The sequence below is a fragment of the Vanellus vanellus genome (genome assembly GCF_965231255.1).
Source record: "Vanellus vanellus genome assembly, chromosome: 8".
NCBI lineage: Eukaryota > Metazoa > Chordata > Aves > Charadriiformes > Charadriidae > Vanellus > Vanellus vanellus.
The window spans coordinates 29,946,416-29,965,810 of NC_138913.1; the positions used below are offsets into that span (position 1 = coordinate 29,946,416).

General features: G+C 64.1%; 1 protein-coding gene across 3 annotated transcripts; it reads left to right on the forward strand.

The window, feature by feature from the left end:
• Positions 1–846: 846 nt before the first annotated feature.
• Positions 847–18,977, forward strand: LOC309674728 (diacylglycerol kinase beta-like; the record flags this gene model as incomplete). Of its 3 annotated transcripts, none has more annotated exons than XM_082486842.1 (25): positions 847–913; positions 3,050–3,126; positions 4,402–4,603; positions 4,868–4,930; positions 5,379–5,618; positions 6,305–6,475; positions 6,585–6,634; positions 7,237–7,311; positions 7,416–7,535; positions 8,440–8,557; positions 8,743–8,831; positions 9,251–9,367; positions 9,487–9,585; positions 9,709–9,822; positions 9,920–9,993; positions 10,133–10,207; positions 10,296–10,381; positions 10,588–10,677; positions 10,967–11,127; positions 12,808–12,872; positions 13,777–13,867; positions 16,609–16,810; positions 18,249–18,369; positions 18,452–18,512; positions 18,814–18,977. In XM_082486842.1, the coding sequence occupies 25 exons, from the start codon at positions 847–849 to the stop codon at positions 18,898–18,900; spliced, it is 2,715 nt and encodes a 904-aa protein (XP_082342968.1). In that variant the 3' UTR covers positions 18,901–18,977. The 3 variants fall into 3 exon arrangements, with proteins under 3 accessions (XP_082342968.1, XP_082342969.1, XP_082342970.1); XM_082486843.1 differs by having other exon boundaries at positions 4,438–4,603; XM_082486844.1 differs by lacking the exon at positions 4,868–4,930 and having other exon boundaries at positions 4,438–4,603.
• Positions 18,978–19,395: the final 418 nt, after the last annotated feature.

Genomic DNA, 19,395 nt, shown 5'->3' on the forward strand with positions numbered 1-19,395 from the left:
GGGTTAAGTGCCTGCCCCTGCTGCACCCCATGCGTGACCGACCCTCCCGAGGGACACCGGCCGGGGGTGGCGTAGCACGTGGGACCCGGCAGCTCCCCAAAATGACTTGCTCGCCTTAATCAAATGCCTTTTCCCACAAACGGAGAGGCGCCGTGGGCAGCCACAGCTTCGCGTGTCCCTTCCCAGCTCACCCGCGCTCCGCTTTCTCCGGCCCGTCAGCTCAGGCTGGTGGAAACCGGGAGGCAACATTCGGCGGGGTGAAGGCCCTAAAATGGAGATCAGATTGCTCTCATCTGCTCCTCGAAGAGCAACCGCCTCCTCGGGATGCTGCCCATTCCCCGGTGACCCATTCACTTAAGTGGAAAAGCTAATAAATGCTGAAGCCCGCGAATGGATGGGCGGGAGAGGGCCGCTTGGTTGGAGGTCCTCTGACGCTTCCTCCGCGGCGCGGGTTTTTCCCCTCTCATCCAATTTCGAAGGCAGATTTTCATTTACCAACGCTTCTTGGCGGCGGCCGAGCCGCCGGCTTAAAGGTCAGCACCGGCTTCGGAGGTGGAGGCGTGAGCTGGGAGTTCCCCAATTCCTGCCCCGTCCTGCCAGCCCCCCGCTGACCCCCTCCTCTCTTTCCATCCCCTCTCTAGGGAGGAAGGTGCTGACCGGCTGCTCCGAAGCTCCGGGGTTCGCTGCCCACGGGCTCAAGTGGGATGGTGCCAGCCGGCCGAAAGCCCCCCGAGCCCCTCACGGTGCCGATGTGACCAAGCGGCCGGGCCGGGACCTTCGGCACCAAACCCGGCACGGGGAGCGCAGTGGCTCGTGGCCCCTGCTTTGGGGCCCCGCCGCCCAAAGATGAGCGACGGCGGGTGGATCTCGCTCAGCCCCACTGAGTTTGCCCAGCTCCAGCAGTACACGGACTGTGAGTACCCCGTGCCCCCCCCCCCCCCCATGCGCATCCCACCCCCCCGCCTGGGATAGGGAGAGGGGTTTTAAAAGTCCTGTGGATCTGTGCCGGATTGGTGGCCTGCGCGTCCTTGGTCTCCTCCTGGAGAACTAGATGACTTTTTAGGGTTTGGATGGGGAGGCTGGGAAGGTCCCCGACTCCCCCCCCCCACCCCCCCGCAGTGGCTGGGGGGGGCACGGCCGTGCCTGGGCGCCTGGGAGGATTTAGCTGAGCACAAACCCCGCTGCTTTAGGGGACGCACACGTGAGCACGGCTCGGTCCCTCCGAAGGCGGCCGGCTCCCACGTTCGTTAACGAAGCGAAATGCCAACGAGGAAAGCAGACTGGCTTTTCCTTAAACAAGCGGAGCTGCTCCACGGCTCGCTTCGGGTTGCCAACCCGCTGCGGTAATTTCACTCAGCGCTTTTGCAGAGCAGCCCTCTCCCGCCGCTCCCGCCGAGGAGAGGAGGTCGGCGCTGGCGCTGCCGCCACCGCCGCCACCGCCGTGGGGTCCCTGGGGCTGCCAGCGGCTGGGGAGGGACCCTCAGCAAAACCCAGGGGTCCGAAACCAGGTCCTCAAGGTCCCCCCCGCCTGCCGGCGAGCCGGCGTGCGGGTGCGCGGCATGCGATGGAGAAGCGGCGCAGCCCGGGGAGGTGCTGAGGGATGAAGGGAGAAGGGGTGTAAAATCTCAGGGGTGTTGCTTTGCAGGGGCGGCACGGCCCCGGGGGGTGAGCGGGCTCCTGCGGCTGCTCAGGAGAGGACTGGGAGGCAAAGGGGACCCCCCACCCCCGGGGGCTGTCCTGGGGGCCGCTGCGCATCGCATCGTAGGGGCGATGTGAACCGGGTCAGGGCTGCCAGATACGCCAGGCAGGGGCGGGCAGAGGTGTGCGCGCAGCATCGCTGCCTGCGTCTCCTCCTGCCTCGCCCCAGATCGGGCGCTGCTTGCCGGAATCACGGACCGCAAAATGCCATCTGCAACGCTGAGCTCAGAGCACGTACGGTGTCTTGGTTCCGTTGATGAAAGTTTGGCGGGCAAGGCTGCAGTGCGGGCAGCTGCCTCCTCCCCGGGAGGGTGGCCTGGCACCGGGCTGGGGGGGTCTACCCACAGGCTCCCCCCTAGCCCTGGGGCCAAGAACCACCTCCTTGAGTGCACGCTGGCCCCCTGGTCGGGCTCTGTGACCCCCCCGATCTGCCCCAGGCATCCCGGAGAGTCGTGGTCCAGTGCCGAGCTCCATCCCCAGCGGAAATCTGGGGGGAGCAGGAGCCAGCGCAGCCCCCCCCGCGCGGAGAGAGGATTTCACAGTAATTAACAGGGCTGGCGTGTCCCAGAGCCCTTTAAATGGATGTGCCTGGAGATATGTGTCTGAAGGTCAGGGTTTAACGTTCCCTCCCCTTGATCTTTTTTTCCGTTTTTCCCTTATTTCTCTATTTCGGAAGGACCGATGTCCCTCCAGCCCCGAGGATGCCCAGCCAAGGAAACTCGTGGGCCGTTTACCATTTGTGTGGAAGTTTGCACGGGGCAATTCTGTTCTATGTCCTGACCCGCTTCACCTCGCCCTGTGATGCTCAGCAGCCCCTAGGACAGCCCGGGGGGGCTCATGAGGTCCCCTTTGCCTCCCAGTCCTCTCCCTCCCGGCACGTCCTGGAGATGCAGATGGGCAGCCCAGGGCAGGCTCCGGGGACGGCTCCGGGGACGGCTCCGGGGACGGCTCGGGCTGCCGACGGGGTGCCAGCGGTGTCTTAGGGTAGGGGCAGCCCCCCAAAACCCGTGCGGAGGGGTTGTGGGAGGCTTTGTGCTCAGCATCCCACCGGGGGGGTGCTCCAGGCTGTCCTTGCCTGGTGGTGTAGCTTTATTCTGGCTCTGCATTTATTTACGTACAGGTCGGAGGAAGAGGACCCATCCCTGCCAGCCAAATTTACATATATGCCCTGACCTTCAAAGCGGGGGGGGGGGGGGAGGGGGTGTAGAAGCAGGGCATGGGTGGCCCTTGGAGAGGACCAGGAGTTGTATATCCAGCAGATAAACCCATCTGCACCACGCTCCTGGTGGTGTAAGGGTGAAGGGGGCTCGCCGGCGCCGTGCTCAGTGCGATGCCCTTGTCCCCCCCCCAGACTCCACCAAGAAGCTCAAGGATGTCCTGGAGGAGTTCCACGGGGACGGCGTCCTCTCGAGGTACAACCCCGAACAGGTATGGCCCTGTCCCCTCCAAGCTTTCCCCCCACGCTGCTGGCAGCTCCCGCCCCCCCACCAGCTCCCCCAGCCCAGTTTCCCCAGCTAAACGCAGCCGGGAGGAGGCAGGTCTGTCTCTCTGCCCCCCGTCTCTCCCCACGACCGTGCTCCCAGGACCGGGAAAGGTGTTCCCACACGTGGCGAGCATCCTTCCCGGCTTCTGGCCATCCCGGGGAGCAGGCTTGCCAGGGGACCATCCCACCCCATCCCACCGATGCTGTCGGGATGCTGCCGTCCCGTGCTGGCTACAGCGATTGGGGCGGCTCCTTGCCAGGCAGAAGCCGGGAAGGATTTACTCTCTTTTCCCCCAAAAGCAAATGATTTTGGTGTTGCCAGCGGGGAAGGCCCTGTGCCTTCTCGCTCTCGCCTGGGGAAGGTTGGGGTTATTTTTTCCAAGCGGTGCTTTCAGCGAGACCTATTAGCGTGCCAGCAGGACGGAGCCCTGCACGGGGGATGTAATCACTAAGAAACGAGGCGAAACACACACACACACAAAAATAAAATGGGTGGGCTGAACGCGGCGAGGAGGGGCAGCGAAACGCCGCCGCTATTCAAGGGCACCACGGGACCCCGGCTCCAGCTGGGGCCACGAACGCCATCGGGAAGGCAACGTCCTGATGCCACGGGGATGCCCAGCGGGGAAGGAGGAGGCGAGGAGCCCTCGGGGGGATGATAGACCCCCTCCAGGGGCTGGGGGTGGGCAGGAGGGTCCCGCTGCTCAGTGTCCTGCCCCGGGGGGGAACCGGGAGGCTTTCAGAGCACAGCTCCTTACACCCCTCTACCTCCAGCCGCCCCAGCCTCCTTTGGCTGTGCTGGAAGGGCTGTGTTTAATTCCTCAATCGTTTGCTGAGCACCCGGCTCTGGCAGAACCTCCTGCCCCCGCAGCCATCTGAGGGGGTCCGCTGGCTGCAGACCCCCGGGCAGGTGAGCCGGCTGCTGCCCCACCGCCCGTAAGTGCCGTCCCACCCCGGTTCTGCCCTCCCACCGGCTCCTACCCCGGCTCCCGTCCCTGCTCCCATCGCCGCTGGCCCGGCTCAGCCGCCCCCGGCAGCCAGCTGGCACCGGGGATTTCTGGTCCTGCTGCCTCTGGGTCCCTTTAGGTTATATCCCACCGCTGGGATTTGGGAAGCCGAGTGGTTTCGGGAAGTTGATGCGCCCGGTGAGGGGGACCCAGGGCACAGACACCCCACCCCACCCCCCCGCCGACAGCTCTGCACCCCCATGGCGTGCCCAGGTCACCTCCACCATCCTCCTCTGTCCCTCTCCCCAGCCCATCGACTACGAGGGCTTTCGCCTCTTCATGAAGACCTACCTGGAGGCGGATGTGCCCGAAGAGCTTTGCCAACACCTCTTCACCTCCTTCAAGCGGAAGATATGCCAAGCCTCCCCCGAGACCCAGCGCCAGAGCCCCGGCGTCTCGCAGCTCACCACCCTCGGTGAGCCAGTCCCATCCCTGCCGCCCAGCCGGGCACGCCGCGGCACCGCGGCATGGTGGGCTCTCTCCCACGCTGCCCCACGGGGGACCAAGGTTGCTGGGGGACACCCGCAGTGGGTGGCATCGGAGCCAGCACCCAGCCCAGCATCCCATGGATGGGGTCCCGGCACCCCTGCGCTGCTCCGGGGAGGAGAAGGCTTTCCCCAGGGTGGGGGACGCCCAGGGTGCCATGGCACTGATTCCTCCCTTTCCTCCGCGTGTTCAGAGCCCATGTCACTCAACGCCGGCATCTCCATCCAGACCGAGGTGGCCTGCGCCCCTGCCACAGGTACCGGTGCTGGCAGCCACCGAGCGGGTGGCTGCACCCGGAGCAGGGGACACGTGCCACCCCCAGCCCCTGCCCGGGTGGATTCGCAGCACGTGGAGACATCTGCTAAAAGGACTATAAACTGCAAAAGAACAGGGAGAACCCTCCCCGGGTGCTCAGCTGCCATGGTGGGGCACGGTGGTGGGGGACCACGTCCTCCCTGCTTGGTCCCAAGCAGCGTGGTGGCCAGCACCTGGGGGTGGGAGCGCTACTGGGAGCCACTGGGCCAGGCAGGAGGGTGAAGGGCCACTCGGAGAGCCCTGGGGTTGGAATGCTAGCCTGCTTTGGGGCTAGCAAAGAAGACCCAGGGCAAGCGACGGACAGGCAGGCAGGGTTCCTGGAGGAAGGGGTTTGCCAGGCACGGGCGCCCTGCTGTCACACTGCCCACCGGCGTCTGTCGGCTTTGCAGGGATCAACGGGAAAACGCTCCTAAGTGCCCTGGGACGACACACTCCTGAGCCCAAGAGCTGCCACAGCAATGCGGCTGAGCCGCAGCCGGCATCCCTCACCCCGGCGTCGATCCCCAATGCCTCCCCCAGCTGGTCCAGGTCGTCCTCCCAGAAGTCCACCACCGGCACCCCTTCTGCTCACAACTCCTCGGGCTCTTCGAAGATCTCCTCCGGGTCGCTGCTCAGCCCTCAGTCGCCAGGTGAGCTTGGCTGGGGCTCCACAGGGGACACCGGCAGTGACAAGCCCTCCCCGGTTTTCCAACCCGTGGAACTGCACTTTGCCTCGGCAGTGTGGCCGGTCGGGTCCTCGGTGTGGTGACGGTGACCTTCCAAACTCAATGGGTTCCTGGCATCTTGACACCTTTGCTTTGCAAACTTAAGCCGCCGGTCCCATCCCGCAGAGCCGGGCAATGTCTTAATTACCTGGCAGAAGCTTCTAGCGAGGGGGGATCGGAGCGGTGAGTCACGGCTGCCTCCAGCCCCGCTCCTGCCAGCCACCGAGGAGGGGAGCGCTGGGAAGGGCCCCTCTGCCAGGAGCAGCCATCTGCCGAAGGCTGCCGCCGGCAGCGTGGGCTGTCCCGGCATCCCGGCGAGCCGCCCCGCCGCCAGCCGAGCTTCTCGCTCCTTCCGGCTGGGTGCTTGGCCCCGGCAGGGGACATCTCCGCGGGGTCCCAGCATTCATCCCACCCGCATCCACAGTGCCGGAGGTGCGGGGGTCTGCGCCCAACTGGCAATGCCCAGCGCTGCTCCAGCCATGGCACGTGGCCCCGTGGCCCCATCGTGTGCCCAGCCCTGCTCCTGCCATGGCACCCGGCCCCGTGTCCCAGCTGGGGACGGCTCCTTGTCCCCCTGTGCGTGGCCCTCACGCCCCACTCCCTGCCTGCAGGCACACGGAGCACGGAGAAGAGGTTACCCTTCAGCCTACGGAAGAGCCACAGCTCCCTGAAAGCCGCCCCGCCGCCGTCCCCTGCCCCCCTGGCCCAGGTGGTCCATCTGAAGGACATCGTCTGCTACCTGTCCCTGCTGGAGAGGGGACGGGCAGAGGACAAGCTGGAGTGTAAGTGGGACCGTGGGGCTGAGGACCTCCATTCCACATCCCCAGCACCGAGCACGGGGTGCCCCAGTGGTGGGATCTAACCGGCCACCGGCTTCTCTTCTCCCTCCAGTTATGTTTCGCCTCTACGATACCGATGGAAACGGCCTCCTGGACAGCTCGGTGAGCCTTCCCTCTGGAGAGAAAGCCAAGGCCACTGGGGGGGCTGGAGACACGCGGGGCCCTTTTGGGGTGCCCGCCACCCCGGCGAGGCACTCCGAGCTAAACAGGGCTATGGGAAGGGAGGAGGAGGAGGAAGGCAGCGGCACAGCGGCCCTGCAGCATCCAGTAGCAGCATCCAGTAGCAGCTCCAGAACATCCACCCACCAGTAATTGTAGCTCTACATCAGGTCATGGCGTTTCAGAGAAGGAAAAAATCGTGCACAACATCCCCTCCCCCCCCCCCCCCCCGCCGTGATATTCTTCTCTTTGTTCTTTGGGTATCTCACTTGAAACCCATTGCCGGTAAAAAAATCTGTTTTATCAGAGCAGTTTTTCCGAGGGAAAACCCACTGCAGGTTTTGTGGCAGAGGAGAAAGCAGCACCCAGCACCCACCGAGAAGCGGGGTGTCGCTGGCCCCTGTGCGGGTGGGGGACCGGGGCCACCTTGGGTGTATCGGGGTCATAGACCTCACACATCCCCGGTTTGGGGGCTTGAGGCTGGATGCTCCGCCCGTGCCCGAAGCGTCCCTAAGTGCCAGGCGCCATCACCTTTCTGTGCTCAGGAGCTGGATCGTATCATCAACCAGATGGTGCACGTGGCCGAGTACCTGGAGTGGGACTCCACCGAGCTGAAGCCCGTGAGTGCCAGGGCTGGGGCAGCCGGGGAGGGGGGGCGGACCGCGGGGGGTCTTGGCAGCTGGAGTTCACGGGCGGCATCGCCGTCTCACCGCACCTCCTCCAGATCTTGAAGGCAATGATGGAGGAGATAGATTACGACCACGACGGGACGGTGACGCTGGAGGAGTGGATCCGGGGCGGCATGACCACCATCCCCTTACTGGTCCTCCTGGGGATGGAGACGGTGAGTGCCCGCGCGGGGACCTCCTTTGGCCGCATCCAGCTGCCGTGCCCGCTCCTGGAGGAAAGCCCGGTGCTGGCAGCGCTGGAAGGTGCACAGGGACCACGGGAGGGCACCCTACCCCCGGCAACGCACCGCACACCCGTCCGGCACCGCACAGCCCCACGCCAGCCTCCAGACACCCCCACCCTGCATCTGCTGACCGGCCTTTGCACCCCCCCCCCCCCTTCCCAAATCTTCACAAGCTCCGCGGTCGTTGCCAGCCGCTGTGCCCGAGCAGGCTGGGCTCGCTCCTTGGGATCCTAGCGTGCCCCGGTTCGATGAATATTTAATCAAAAAACGAGATTGAGCACCTAAAATGCCAGTGCCTCTCCTGGGGTGAGCTTCAAGGAGCAGAGGTGGGGTGGTTTGGGATACCCCCCGTCCCCCCCTTATTTCCCTGTGGGTTTTTTTGCTTCCCACGGAGAGGTGGCGAGAGAGGGGAACAGATTTTCTGGCAGGAAGATTCAAGAAAACGGGCGATTTTAAGTGGCTCGTGCCCAGACCCAGATGCAAGCACCTTGCTTCTGTCACCCTGTGATGGCAGTGACCTGGCCCCAGATATGGAGTCACCTCCTTCCCGTTGGCCACTGGCAGAGCATCCCTGGCAAGCCAGGCTGTGCCGAGGGGCCGTGGGGAGCCGGAGCTTGGTGCCCGGAGCTGGACGTGCCCAGGGAGCGGGAGGACGTGGCGGCAGGGATGCTCGGGGAAACAGCGGGGAGCAGGGGCAGCTGGTGGTCCTGCCGGGACCGAACTCCCGCAGACGAGTTGGTGGGCTTTTATGGGATGAAGAGCTGATAAAAGTGGCGGGTTAGGACCCCCGGCAGGGGAGTGACCCCCCCTGGCCCTCCGCTCTCCTGCCCTGCAGAACGTGAAGGATGATGGGCAGCACGCCTGGAGGCTGAAGCACTTCAAGAAACCCGCCTACTGCAACTTCTGCCGCACCATGCTGCTGGGGGTCCGCAAGCAGGGCCTCTGCTGCTCCTGTGAGTCGTGGACCCTTGCCGGACCGTCGCACCCCCAAGCCATCAGCTCCGGCCCCATCCCAGTGCCCCGGGGAGCGGGGACTGGTCCCCCTTGGTGCCGAGCCCTGCGGGTGCCTGGGGCGAGCGGGGACGGGGCAGCGACCGTGCCGAGGGGTGACGCTCACCACCTTCTTCTCTCCTGCCAGTCTGCAAGTACACTGTCCACGAGAGGTGCGTGTCCAAAGATATCGCCTCCTGCATCAGCACCTACGTGAAATCCAAGAGAAACACGAGCGTGAGTAGGCGGCCGGCGACGGTTCTGAGCTGGTGGGTCTGCCCTCCTGGAGGCAGTGCCACCGGCAGCAGTTGGCCCCTCGGTCTCCTGGTCCTCCATGGCGTTTTGCCCTGGATTTTCCCCTGGGTAGCAGCTCATGGGCATTCCCGGCATCCGGAGCCCAGCAGAGCAGGGTCCCTCCATCCCCTGGGGGATGCGAGGTTTGCCGCAGCTGCGGGTGGGGGACGGGTGGCCCCGATGTGCCGTGTGGAGCGGCAGGGAGGGAAGGCGGCCCTGCGAGGGGCTGATTCGGAGCAGGCAGCATCCCTGCGCGGCGAAAATCACGGCGGCAGCCCTTAGCGGAGAGGGGATGGCAGTGGGTCGGTGCGTGCTGCGCCTGCAGTGCCCTCTTTCCCCCCCCCCTCCCCAATGCCTTGCAGGGGATGCAGCACACCTGGATTGAGGGCAATTCCCCCGTCAAGTGCGACAGATGCCACAAGAGCATCAAGTGCTACCAGGGCATCACCGGCCTGCACTGCGTCTGGTGCCAAGTCACTGTGAGTCCGTGGGTGCGGGGAGCCCGGGCTGCAGCCAGCCGCGCACCCGTCATGGCCGGCCCCGGGGGAGGCGAGGCTCCGTCCCCTGCCCGACGTCCTTTCCTCCCGTTCCCCTCCAGCTCCACAACAAATGTGCCTCCCACGTGAAGCCGGAGTGCGACGGGGGCCCGCTGCGGGACCACATCTTGCTGCCCTCCTCCATCTGCCCCGTCGTGCTGGTAAGCGCCCCCTCCTCGCCGCCGGGGTGCAGGGTCCCAGCGGGGCATGGCCACCGCTGACCTGCCTCCCCCGGCACTGCTTTCTTGGGGCGTCGCGCGCATCCGCACCTCTGTTCCCCAAAGGACAGGCAGTCCCACTGCCGGAGATCGGAGAGCGACTCCCCTGCCAGCACCAGCCCCGAGGACAACCAGGGCTTCAAGTTCAACTCCACCACGGTGGACGGGCAAGGTCTGCAGGTAAGATCCCGCGGCGGGCTGCCGGGAAGCTCTGCCTTGGGTGCGCGCTGAGCCCCGCAGCGGCCGGATATTCGCAGCCGCCCTTTCTGCCCTCCAGATCAGCCCCCGGCCCGGGACGCACCCCCTCCTGGTGCTTGTGAACCCCAAAAGCGGAGGAAGGCAAGGGGAGCGGTAGGTGGGGTCACGCCAGGGAAGAGCATCCCCCCGCCCCCCGCCGGGATCGGGGGTTGCTGGTCCCTCCGGCTGCCCCAGCATCACTCCCAGAGAGGGACTTGTCCCCGTGGCATCCCTCACTCCTCTCTTTCCCCAGGGTCCTCCGGAAATTTCACTACCTGCTCAATCCACGCCAAGTGTACAACCTGGACCGCGGCGGGCCCGCGCCAGGGTACGGAGATGCTGCTGCCGATCCTCTACCCCCTCCCGCCGGTCCCCGCTCCCCCACGTCACCCCTTGCCTCTCCTGCCTTTCTCCAGGCTGAGCTTCTTTCGGGACACTCCGGATTTCCGCGTCCTGGCCTGCGGAGGGGACGGCACGGTGGGCTGGATCCTGGACTGCATCGGTGAGCGAGGAGCGGCTCCAGCAGAGCATCAGCCACCCGCGTCCTCGGCAATCTACCCTGGGTTCCCAATATTGCCCCGGCAAGAACGGGGCCAACAGCATCGCCCCCGGGCTCCCCCGGCCTGGGGCGCCAGCCGAGGAGGGACATGGAGAGGAGAAGGGAATGAGCCCTTTCAGCCCCAAACCTCTCTTTCTTTTGACTTGCAGACAAAGCGAATTTGGTGAAGCACCCGCCGGTGGCTGTCCTGCCCTTGGGTACAGGCAATGACCTGGCCCGGTGCCTGCGCTGGGGAGGAGGTAAGCCCAGGCGAGCGTCACCCGAGGGGCGGCTGGCCCGTGGGGACCACCCAGTGCGGCTGGGCGGGTGCTGTCCTGGGGGACCCCCCGGGGCTTTCGGGGCTGCATCTCATTTCATCTGGGAGAGCCGTGCCGTTAGCTGAAATCTTCTGCTGCTGCAAGGACGAGCCAGGTGTTTCGCTGGTGCCATAGCGGCAGCCCCAGGCCGCCCCGGGCACTCGGCGCCCAACTGACCCCATGCTTCATCCTCCTTCATCCTCCTCAGACGCCCACCTTCTGTGCCTTACAGGCTATGAAGGAGGCAACCTGATGAAGGTCCTGAAAGACATCGAGCACAGCACGGAGGTGATGCTGGACCGCTGGCAGATAGATGTCATTCCCAGTGACAGAGAGGCCAACGGAGACCCTGTCCCCTCCACCATCATCAACAACTACTTCTCCATCGGGGTGGTGAGTACCGCACGGGGCAGGGATGGGTCCGGAGGGCAGCCCAGAGCGCAGAACACGCGCGTTTTAGCCAGAGAGAAGGGCACAGCACAGGGCTAGTAATCGGTGGCCGGAGCGTTGCCATGCCCACCGGAGCCACCCGGCCACGGCAAAGCAGAGGGAAGAACTCTGGAGGCCAGCGGAGCATGGGAGCTGTCGCCCCAGCACAGCCACAGCCTCAAACCCACCTGGATCAGTGGATTCCCAGTGGCGTTTCCCACACAGGCGGTGTCGTGAAGCCATCCAGCCCGGTGGGTGCACTCGAGGGATGCCGGCCCCCCACCCTGCCCTCCCCGTCTCCTCCTAGACTCATCCTTGGCCCTCTTCTGAGCCAGCCAGGAGTTAATTCCCGGGGGCAGGGGCTGGTTTGTGGTGACATTCCTCCGGGACCACAAAAGCCTTCCGCAGTGTTTGCTGGAACTCTACATTTGAGCTTGAGTCTCCCCAACCAGGGATTCTCCCTCCCTGCTCTTCCTTGTTCATGTTCCCAACCTTCCTCTGCCTCCTGGCATTGTTCTTCTGCTTCTAACAGGTTGCCCAGAGAAACTGTGGCTTCTCTGGAACCAGAGAAGACCTTCTCTGGACCCTGGAGGTGTTCAAGGCCAGGCTGGACGCGGCCTTGGGCAACCGGGGCTGGTGGGAGGTGTCTCTGCCCATGGCAGGGGGATTGGAACGAGATGATCTTCAAGGTCCCTTCCAACCTAAACCATTCTATGATTCTATTCTCATTTGTAATGGCAGCACTTAAATGCGTAAAGAGGCATGGAATCTCTCTCTTCCCAGCTGGGAATGTTGCAAGAGGAAGTGTGTGAGGAGCTTAAATGAGGTTCAGGGAAGTTTGGGGTCCCGGGGACGGGTTGAGATCCATGGGACAGCCCACCTGAAGCTTTTGCTGAGATGGCACCCATCGGCAAAGCCGCGCTTTGGTGCTCAGACCTGCGTTCCCCCATGTTTTCCTTACCCTGGGAGGTTAGGGAGCCCGGGGAGGATGGTGGCCCAGTGGCACAGGGGCTATCCCCAGCCCTGGGGGTCTATCCTGGGAGCAGCAGAGTGGAACGCGCTTCTCTTCCCGGGGGCTAGCAGTGGTTTCGTCCTGGGCCACGGGTGCCTGAGCGGTGTATCCGACGTGGGTCAACCACGTGGCAGCGCTGTGGGATGCTTCTAGTGTCACATCAGCTCAGGGGGTGTCACTGCTGGTGGCATTTGGTGACAGCTTCCGAGTTGGGCTTAACCACCCCCCAACCTGCACAGGAGGGGTTGCGATGGGTTTCCAGGAGAGGTGCCACCCTGCCAGGGGAGTTGTGGGGGTGCAGGGTCCTGGGGTGTCCCCGGAGTCCCGCCAGTAGCCCTTCCTCCCTCTCTCAGCATCACCTCCATGCGGAGCCCCTATAATGAGGGAAGGAGGCCAAGTGCACTAATTATGTCTCGCTTAACGAGCCCGTTCAACGCTCTGTGAGCAGCCTCCGTCACCTCGGCATGGCCCCCATGCTGCGTCCCGGTCCCACGGGGGCTGGCGGCGACGGTGAAGAGCTGAGCCCCCTTATCCTGGAGTGTGCCGGTGGGGTGAAGAGCCGGGGGGGGCGGGGGGGGGGCTTCTATTTCCCTGCCACACCACCGATGTCCCTGCGTTCCTTCTCCCCGCAGGACGCCTCCATCGCCCACCGCTTCCACGTCATGCGAGAAAAGCACCCCGAGAAATTCAACAGCAGGTAAGGGCTGCCCGTGGTCCCCTGCCACTGCCGCGGGGCTGCCTGGCGTCCCCAAAAGCTGGGTGCAGGGGGACGCCCCGCCACTGCCATGCGCCGCCCTGAGGGGATGTGCCAGAGCCTGCTCCGCTCTCGCTCCTCTCCCAATGGGACCGGCAGCGGCCTCGAGGAGGCAGCACGGTGTTCGGCCAACCTTAGGAGACAGGCTGGGGACACGCCAGCCATGGCCTGGGAAGGGGACAGGGGCCAGGCACGGTGGGCATCCGAGGTGGCCACGCGCCCAATTCCGTTCGTTTGTGCTTTGTAATTAGCACCGAATTCCAGGAGCGGCAGGAGCAGGCCAGGCAGCGAGGGCAGGGCAGGCAGCAGGTCGCAGCTCGCTCCCGCCCCTGCTCGGGGTGCGTGGAAACGGCGCGACGGCAGCGGGAGCTGTGGCTTGCCACCCCTGGCCCCCGTGTTCGGAAATACCTGCGAGAAAAATCCCGAGCGGACCCAAAGTGTCCGCCTCTGCTCTGAAATTCAGCTCCCCTGGGCTCATGGCTCCCCCTGGAAGCCCGGCGCAGCGAGGGATGCGGGGGATGACGGGTGGTCCGGGGCTGCCTGGCAGGGTGCTGAGGTGGGGGACATCCCCTCTGTGGGGTACCCCGTCCCTGGCAGCCCTGTCGAGAGACCACCCAGCACCCCCACCCTGCCCCTCCGCAGGGCGTCAGAGCGGGGTCCGCCTGGGCCACCCCCTGGGGCCGTGCCACTGGTGGTCCTTCCCCAGTCGATGTCCCCATCCATGGCTTGTGTCCCCATCGCAATGGCTCCAGAAAGGCTCTGGCAGCCCATCCTGCCTCCGGCATCCTCCCGAGCGCGATGCCGCTGCCGCTTCCGAGCGGGATGCTGATGCTGCTCTGTGCCCCAGGATGAAGAACAAGCTGTGGTACTTTGAATTCGGGACATCGGAGACCTTTGCTGCCACCTGCAAGAAGCTCCACGACTACGTCGAGGTGGAGGTGGGTTTCCCGGGATGGTCCCTGCCTCCGGTTGTGGCACGAAAAGGCTTTTCGGGAGATTGTCACCCACGGGTCCCTCGGGCAGGGCTTTTGGCTGTTCAGGGAGAGGGTGCCGTGGGGCAGCTTTCGACCCCGTAGGATGGCAGGAGGACGCGGTGGCTGGCGGGACCCGCTCTTCCACCCCGCGCTGCTCGCTGCGAAGCCGGCCAGCTGCAGGCAGAAGAATAGCCCTCTATTTTTCCCCCCTTTCCAGCTGTATTTGAGAGCGTGCCTGGAATATTCTCTCTGTAAACTCCGCGCCTGCTCCCGGCCCTCGTTGGATGACATGGAAACAGCCTTTAATTAGAGCGGGGAGGAGAGGGCCCGGTGTTGCTAAGAGCGCTGTCATTTCTCCGCTCGCGCTGCTGAGGAGGGGGGAGTTTGGGCCGTGCTTTGCTGTAAACTTCCGCCTCTCCTTTATTTCTGGATAAACGACCCTTTTATAACTTAGGCTCGCGGGCGAGGGGAGGCGGTGGGGGGTGGGGGCTCGCTGCGAAGGGCTGGTGTGAGCCGCGCTGGGCGCAGGGACGGCGGCGGCGCAGCCGTGGGCAGAGGGACTTTTGAAGCTCGCTTCTCCATGGGATATTCCAGCCCATCCCAAAGTGGGTAGCTGGTGCCCTTGGCAGCTGGTGGGAAGGGGTGGGAGCAGGGGGTACGGCCACCTCACCCCCCGCCACGCGCCAACGTGCCGGCGGTGGGGTAATTCCGTGTGCGCGGGGGCTCGACGCTGCCGGAGATGGGGGCGAGGTGCCCTCCTGCTCCTCGCGAGGTGGCCCCGGGCGGCGCGTGTCAGCGCCGGCTGCGCCACGCCGGCAGGAAAGCGTTAAACCCGCAGTATTTGAAGTTGAAAGCGGCAGCCTGTCCTCCCTCCGGCTCCCAGGCAACTGTCAGCCTTGCGGAGAAATGGCAGTTTTGTTTTGGAAATTGGCACTCCTTCCCCTACAGCTCCTGGAAATGAATTTGCTTTTTCCCCAGCTGCAAATTTCTACTTCCAGCATCGCTGCCAGCGCGCCGTCAGCTGCCCCTGCTCAAAGAGCCCATTGTAGCTCGCTGGCACGCTAACGGGGGAGGGCTAACGCGGGGAGAAATCGCTCCTTGCACGCGTGTGTGCGTGGGCAGCGTGGTCCTGCCCGCCCCGCACGGCCCCGGGGCAGGAACGGGCTCCCGTGGTATCCCTGGAAATCTGGCGGCCCCGGGCAGCCGACTCGCTCCCATCCCACCGCCGCCAAGTCGGTACCCGCCGCCTCGCGGGCGGGCGGGAAAGATGCCTGCAGTCGGGGGTGATGCTCGGCCGGACCGGGCGTGGGATGTGTTGTCCATCCCGCCAGGAACCGGAGCCCTCTCGCTCGGTATCCGCTGCTCAGAGCGTTAGGCTCTGTTCCCACGAATCATAATATCCTTAAGATGTATTGAGAACGAAAGGATTGACATCCTTTACAAGCCTCAGAGAGGCAGCTTTTCACTCCCAAACCAGCGGATTCCTGCCTTTTGCTTTCAACGCGAGGCTAAAAATAAGATCTCGGAGTGCTAAGGGAGGCAGAGCGGATCCGAACATACAGAGACGCTCGCTTGTGCACGCGCCCAGCGCCGCGGCCGTGCGGCCGGTGGGCTCAGCGCCTACCGACGGTGTATTAAGAATAAGCTCAAGACCGTCACTCTACGCTGGGGGAAAAGCAACCGGAGTCAAGGCAGCAGCAGGGGGTCATCAGCCCCTTCGCATTCCTCTCGGCAAAGCGAGAGAGGGCAGAAACGCCCTGGCATCACCAAAATGTACGGCAATAACGTGCTGGTGCACGGCAGGTAGACAGCAGACGCGTAAAGGAAAATACAGATGCTCTAGAGAAAATGCAGTTGAATGGGAAAGCGGCTGCTTCCTCCGGAGGTACCTAAAAAAGAGGATCCAGCATCGTCTGGGTATCGCGAGAGTGGGAAGACCTGAAGTTAAAAAACCCATTTCCACGGCTGCTGCTCCCAGTCACGTGGGGAAAGCCACAGGCGACAGATAATTTTACCTTTTACGGGGGATTTTCAGCTGGGGCAGTCCTGCTGTACGCCAGCAAACCCCGGGCCAGCAGTTCTGCGTGCTGGCTAGTGGTTTTCACTCCAAACCTGCCATTTTTCCTTTGACGCCTTTCCTATCATTTCCTTCCGGCCTCGTTTCTCCTTTCCAAATTGCACTTGAAGACAAACCGGCCTGAGTTAGTTTTTGGGCTTTCTGATTCTTTTGGGTCAATTTGAAGGAGGGGAGGTGGGGGAGCACCCGCTGGAGGTGCTCGGCTGGAGGTCGCTCCAGGGCCGAGGTGGTATTGCCTCCTGTTTTGGGTCCCAGCACCAAGAGGAGCCAAGGTTCGATGTGCTCCCGTAGGAAGTTGCTTTTTGAAACTGCCGTCGCGGGACGTGTAGTAAAATTCGGGTTGAAATAAAGGGGAAGGCAGCACAAGGAAGGGGAGAGGGTGGTTGTCAGCCCCAGAAAAGCAAAACCGGAGCTGGGGGGGAGGGAGCGGTATTTGTTCGAACCTCCAGCCCCGGGGCTGCCCGTGCCACCCTGGGGCGGGTTTGCCCCTGGGGACCGTCCGGTGGCATGCCACGCTTGATGTCCCCGCTCCTTCGGCGGGCAGGTGGGGAGAGGAGGCTGAGATCCACGGTGCCGAGCAGCAGCTCCCCCAGGCCCCGTGGCCTGACGCTGCCCGTGTGCCCGGCAGTGTGACGGGACCCTGCTCGACCTGAGCAACACCTCCCTGGAGGGTATCGCCGTCCTCAACATCCCCAGCATGTACGGCGGCTCCAACCTCTGGGGCGAGACCAAGAAACAGCGCGGTTACAACCGGCTGGGCAAGAAAGCGCCGGAGAAGCTGCACGCCACGGTGGTCACCGATGCCAAGGAGCTCAAGTTCTGCGTGCAGGGTGAGCGGCGGGACCACGACGGGGGGTTTGGGGGGGCGTGCGGGGTTAGCATAGGGGAGCGGGGCAGCAGGAGCAGTAGAGGGGAGATTTAGATGAGGTATCAGGAAGAAATTCTTTCCTGGGAGGGCGGTGAGCCCCTGGCGCAGGTCACCCCGAGAAGCTGTGGCTGCCCCATCCCTGGAGGTGGTCAAGGCCAGGTTGGACGGGGCTTGGAGCAACCTGGGCTGGGGGGAGGTGTCCTCTGCCTATGGCAGGCGGGTTGGACTAGATGATCTTTGAGGTCCCTTCCAACCCAAACCATTCTGTGATTCTACGAATAGCACTGGAAGGGGTTGCTATCAGCTCGCTGCCTTTTGGGGTGCCGGGGTGACCCCAACCTGGCCAAGCTGGTGAAGGAGGACGGTGGCCGCAGAGGACGTGGCTCCCGCGCCCCGCCACCCATCTCTCCCCCCACCCTCTGGGGCTGACGGCTCAGGAGGTGCCCGGATGGGACCCGTCACCTGCGGGCGTGAGGCTGGGCAGCCCCCGTGCCCCTCGGGGCTGGCAGGCAGCCGCGGCAGGGCTGGCCGCCCGCTGCTGCAGAGGAGGAGCTGGAAGCAGAGCTGCAGAGTTGGCACCGAGGGCTGTCGCGAGCATCCTCCCAGGCTGCGCCGCAGTGCTGCCAGCCCGGCTGGGGACTTCGGGAACAGCACGGTACCCATGCTGTGCCCCGCCTGGCATCTTGTACCCGTTGCTGCGGCCACCGCAGCCGTCCCGGCGGGCGCGGGCAGAGAGCAGGCAGCCAAAAAGGCTGGCAGGGTTCCCCAGCAGAGAGCGGTGGGTTAGAAAGCGGCCAGCAAAATAAGGCAAGCGCCCCTATTTTCCCACTCCCCTCCCGCCGCAGCCCAGGGCTGGGGTGGGAAACAGCCCCTCTGCTGCGTGGCTGCCAGGACGGTGGTGTCACTGGCCACCCCGGGTTGTCACCGGCTGTCCCTCACTGGGCAAGCCCATGGGAACAGGGAGTGGGGTCGGTGGGCAAAAGGGCGTGGGAGGGGGTTGGGGGGCTTCTGCTGTGGGTGGTGTCCACTGTTGGTGAAACCAGGACCCTGAAGGGAAGGAGAGATGGAACGCGTTGCCCCGGTGTCGGGTGCCTTTGCTGGCAGCAGGAGGAGCTGGAAAAAGGGGTGATGCCCTGGGCTTTGAACAGATCCCTCTTGGGGACGATTCCCACATATATCCTGGCTTCTGGTGGGGGGCGGGGGACACAGCACCCCAGGGTGGGGAGGGAGGGACCTGTCACCATTTCATACAGCACTGCAAACAAGCGGTCGAGGGGCTGGTGGGGACCCAGGCTGCCACCGCTGTGCTGGCCTTGACGTTTGGGATGACAGCAGAAGGCGGGCGGGGGATCCCCGGGGATTGCGGGGGGGACACCGACTCAGCTCCCTCTCTCTTTCAGACCTCAGCGACCACCTCCTGGAGGTGGTGGGGCTGGAGGGCGCGATGGAGATGGGGCAGATCTACACGGGGCTGAAGAGCGCTGGGAAGAGACTGGCCCAGTGTTCATCCGTCACCATCAGGTATTTGTCCCCATCCTGGCTGAGCACCTGACCAACGGTGAAAGCTGTGTCACCCTGCGTTCCCTCTCTTTGTGCCTTGCAGGACATCCAAGCTGCTGCCCATGCAGGTGGACGGGGAGCCCTGGATGCAGCCGTCCTGCACCGTGAGTCCCTGCGGGCAGGGGGTGGCAGCACGGTGGGACGGGGCGGGCAGCGGTGTCCCCCACCATCCCGCAGACTTCTTGCCTGGAGGAGAAATCTGGACGTGATTCCAGAGCTGGTACTCCTACGCAGCAAAGCCTTTAACGACCCGGCTGGGGGGGGAGGGGGGGGATGGCAGCAGCTCCTCGCCCCGGTGCTGAGCTGCTGCTGGCTTGCTCGGATCACTCTCCGGGCTGGGGGATGCCCAGGGGGGCTCAAAGCTTGGGAACCCCTTACTGAGCTGGGTTCTTTGCTTCTTTTTAGGTCAAAATTACGCATAAAAGCCAAGTGCCGATGCTGCTGGGCCCCCCCCAGAAGAGCAGCTTCTTCTTCCTGAAGAGGAGAAACTGAACTCGAGATTAAACAGCGTTGAAGGAACCGCGGCGCAGAGGCAGCCGGTGTCCTGGACAGCCGCCCGCTGCCGGGGGGGTCCCCAAATCCCCGCTCTGCGGTGGGGAAAGAAAAAACCCACCTCCCCCCACCCAAGCCTGGCGGGGATGATTTGTCCTAGGAAGGTGTTGGAGGCTCCTTCCCAACCACCACAAGCATCTTCTCCAGCCGGGACGGAAGCGGTGGGCGAAGGCAGGCGGACGCACGGGGAGCACGTTTGCCGGAGCAGCGCTAGAACTGGGTTGTTTTGTTGTTTTGTTTTTTTTTTTTTTTTCCCTTTATTTAAATAACCTCCCCCCCCCCCCAACCCGCCCCGGCAGAGCTGCAAACGAACGTGCTCCCGAGAAAACGCCAAGCTTCACTTATTTATTTTTAATCCTCTTGAAGGACACTCGATGTTTCGCTGCACTGGCTTTCTGTCCACCAACCCTAGCGCATTGGAGAAGTTATTTATTT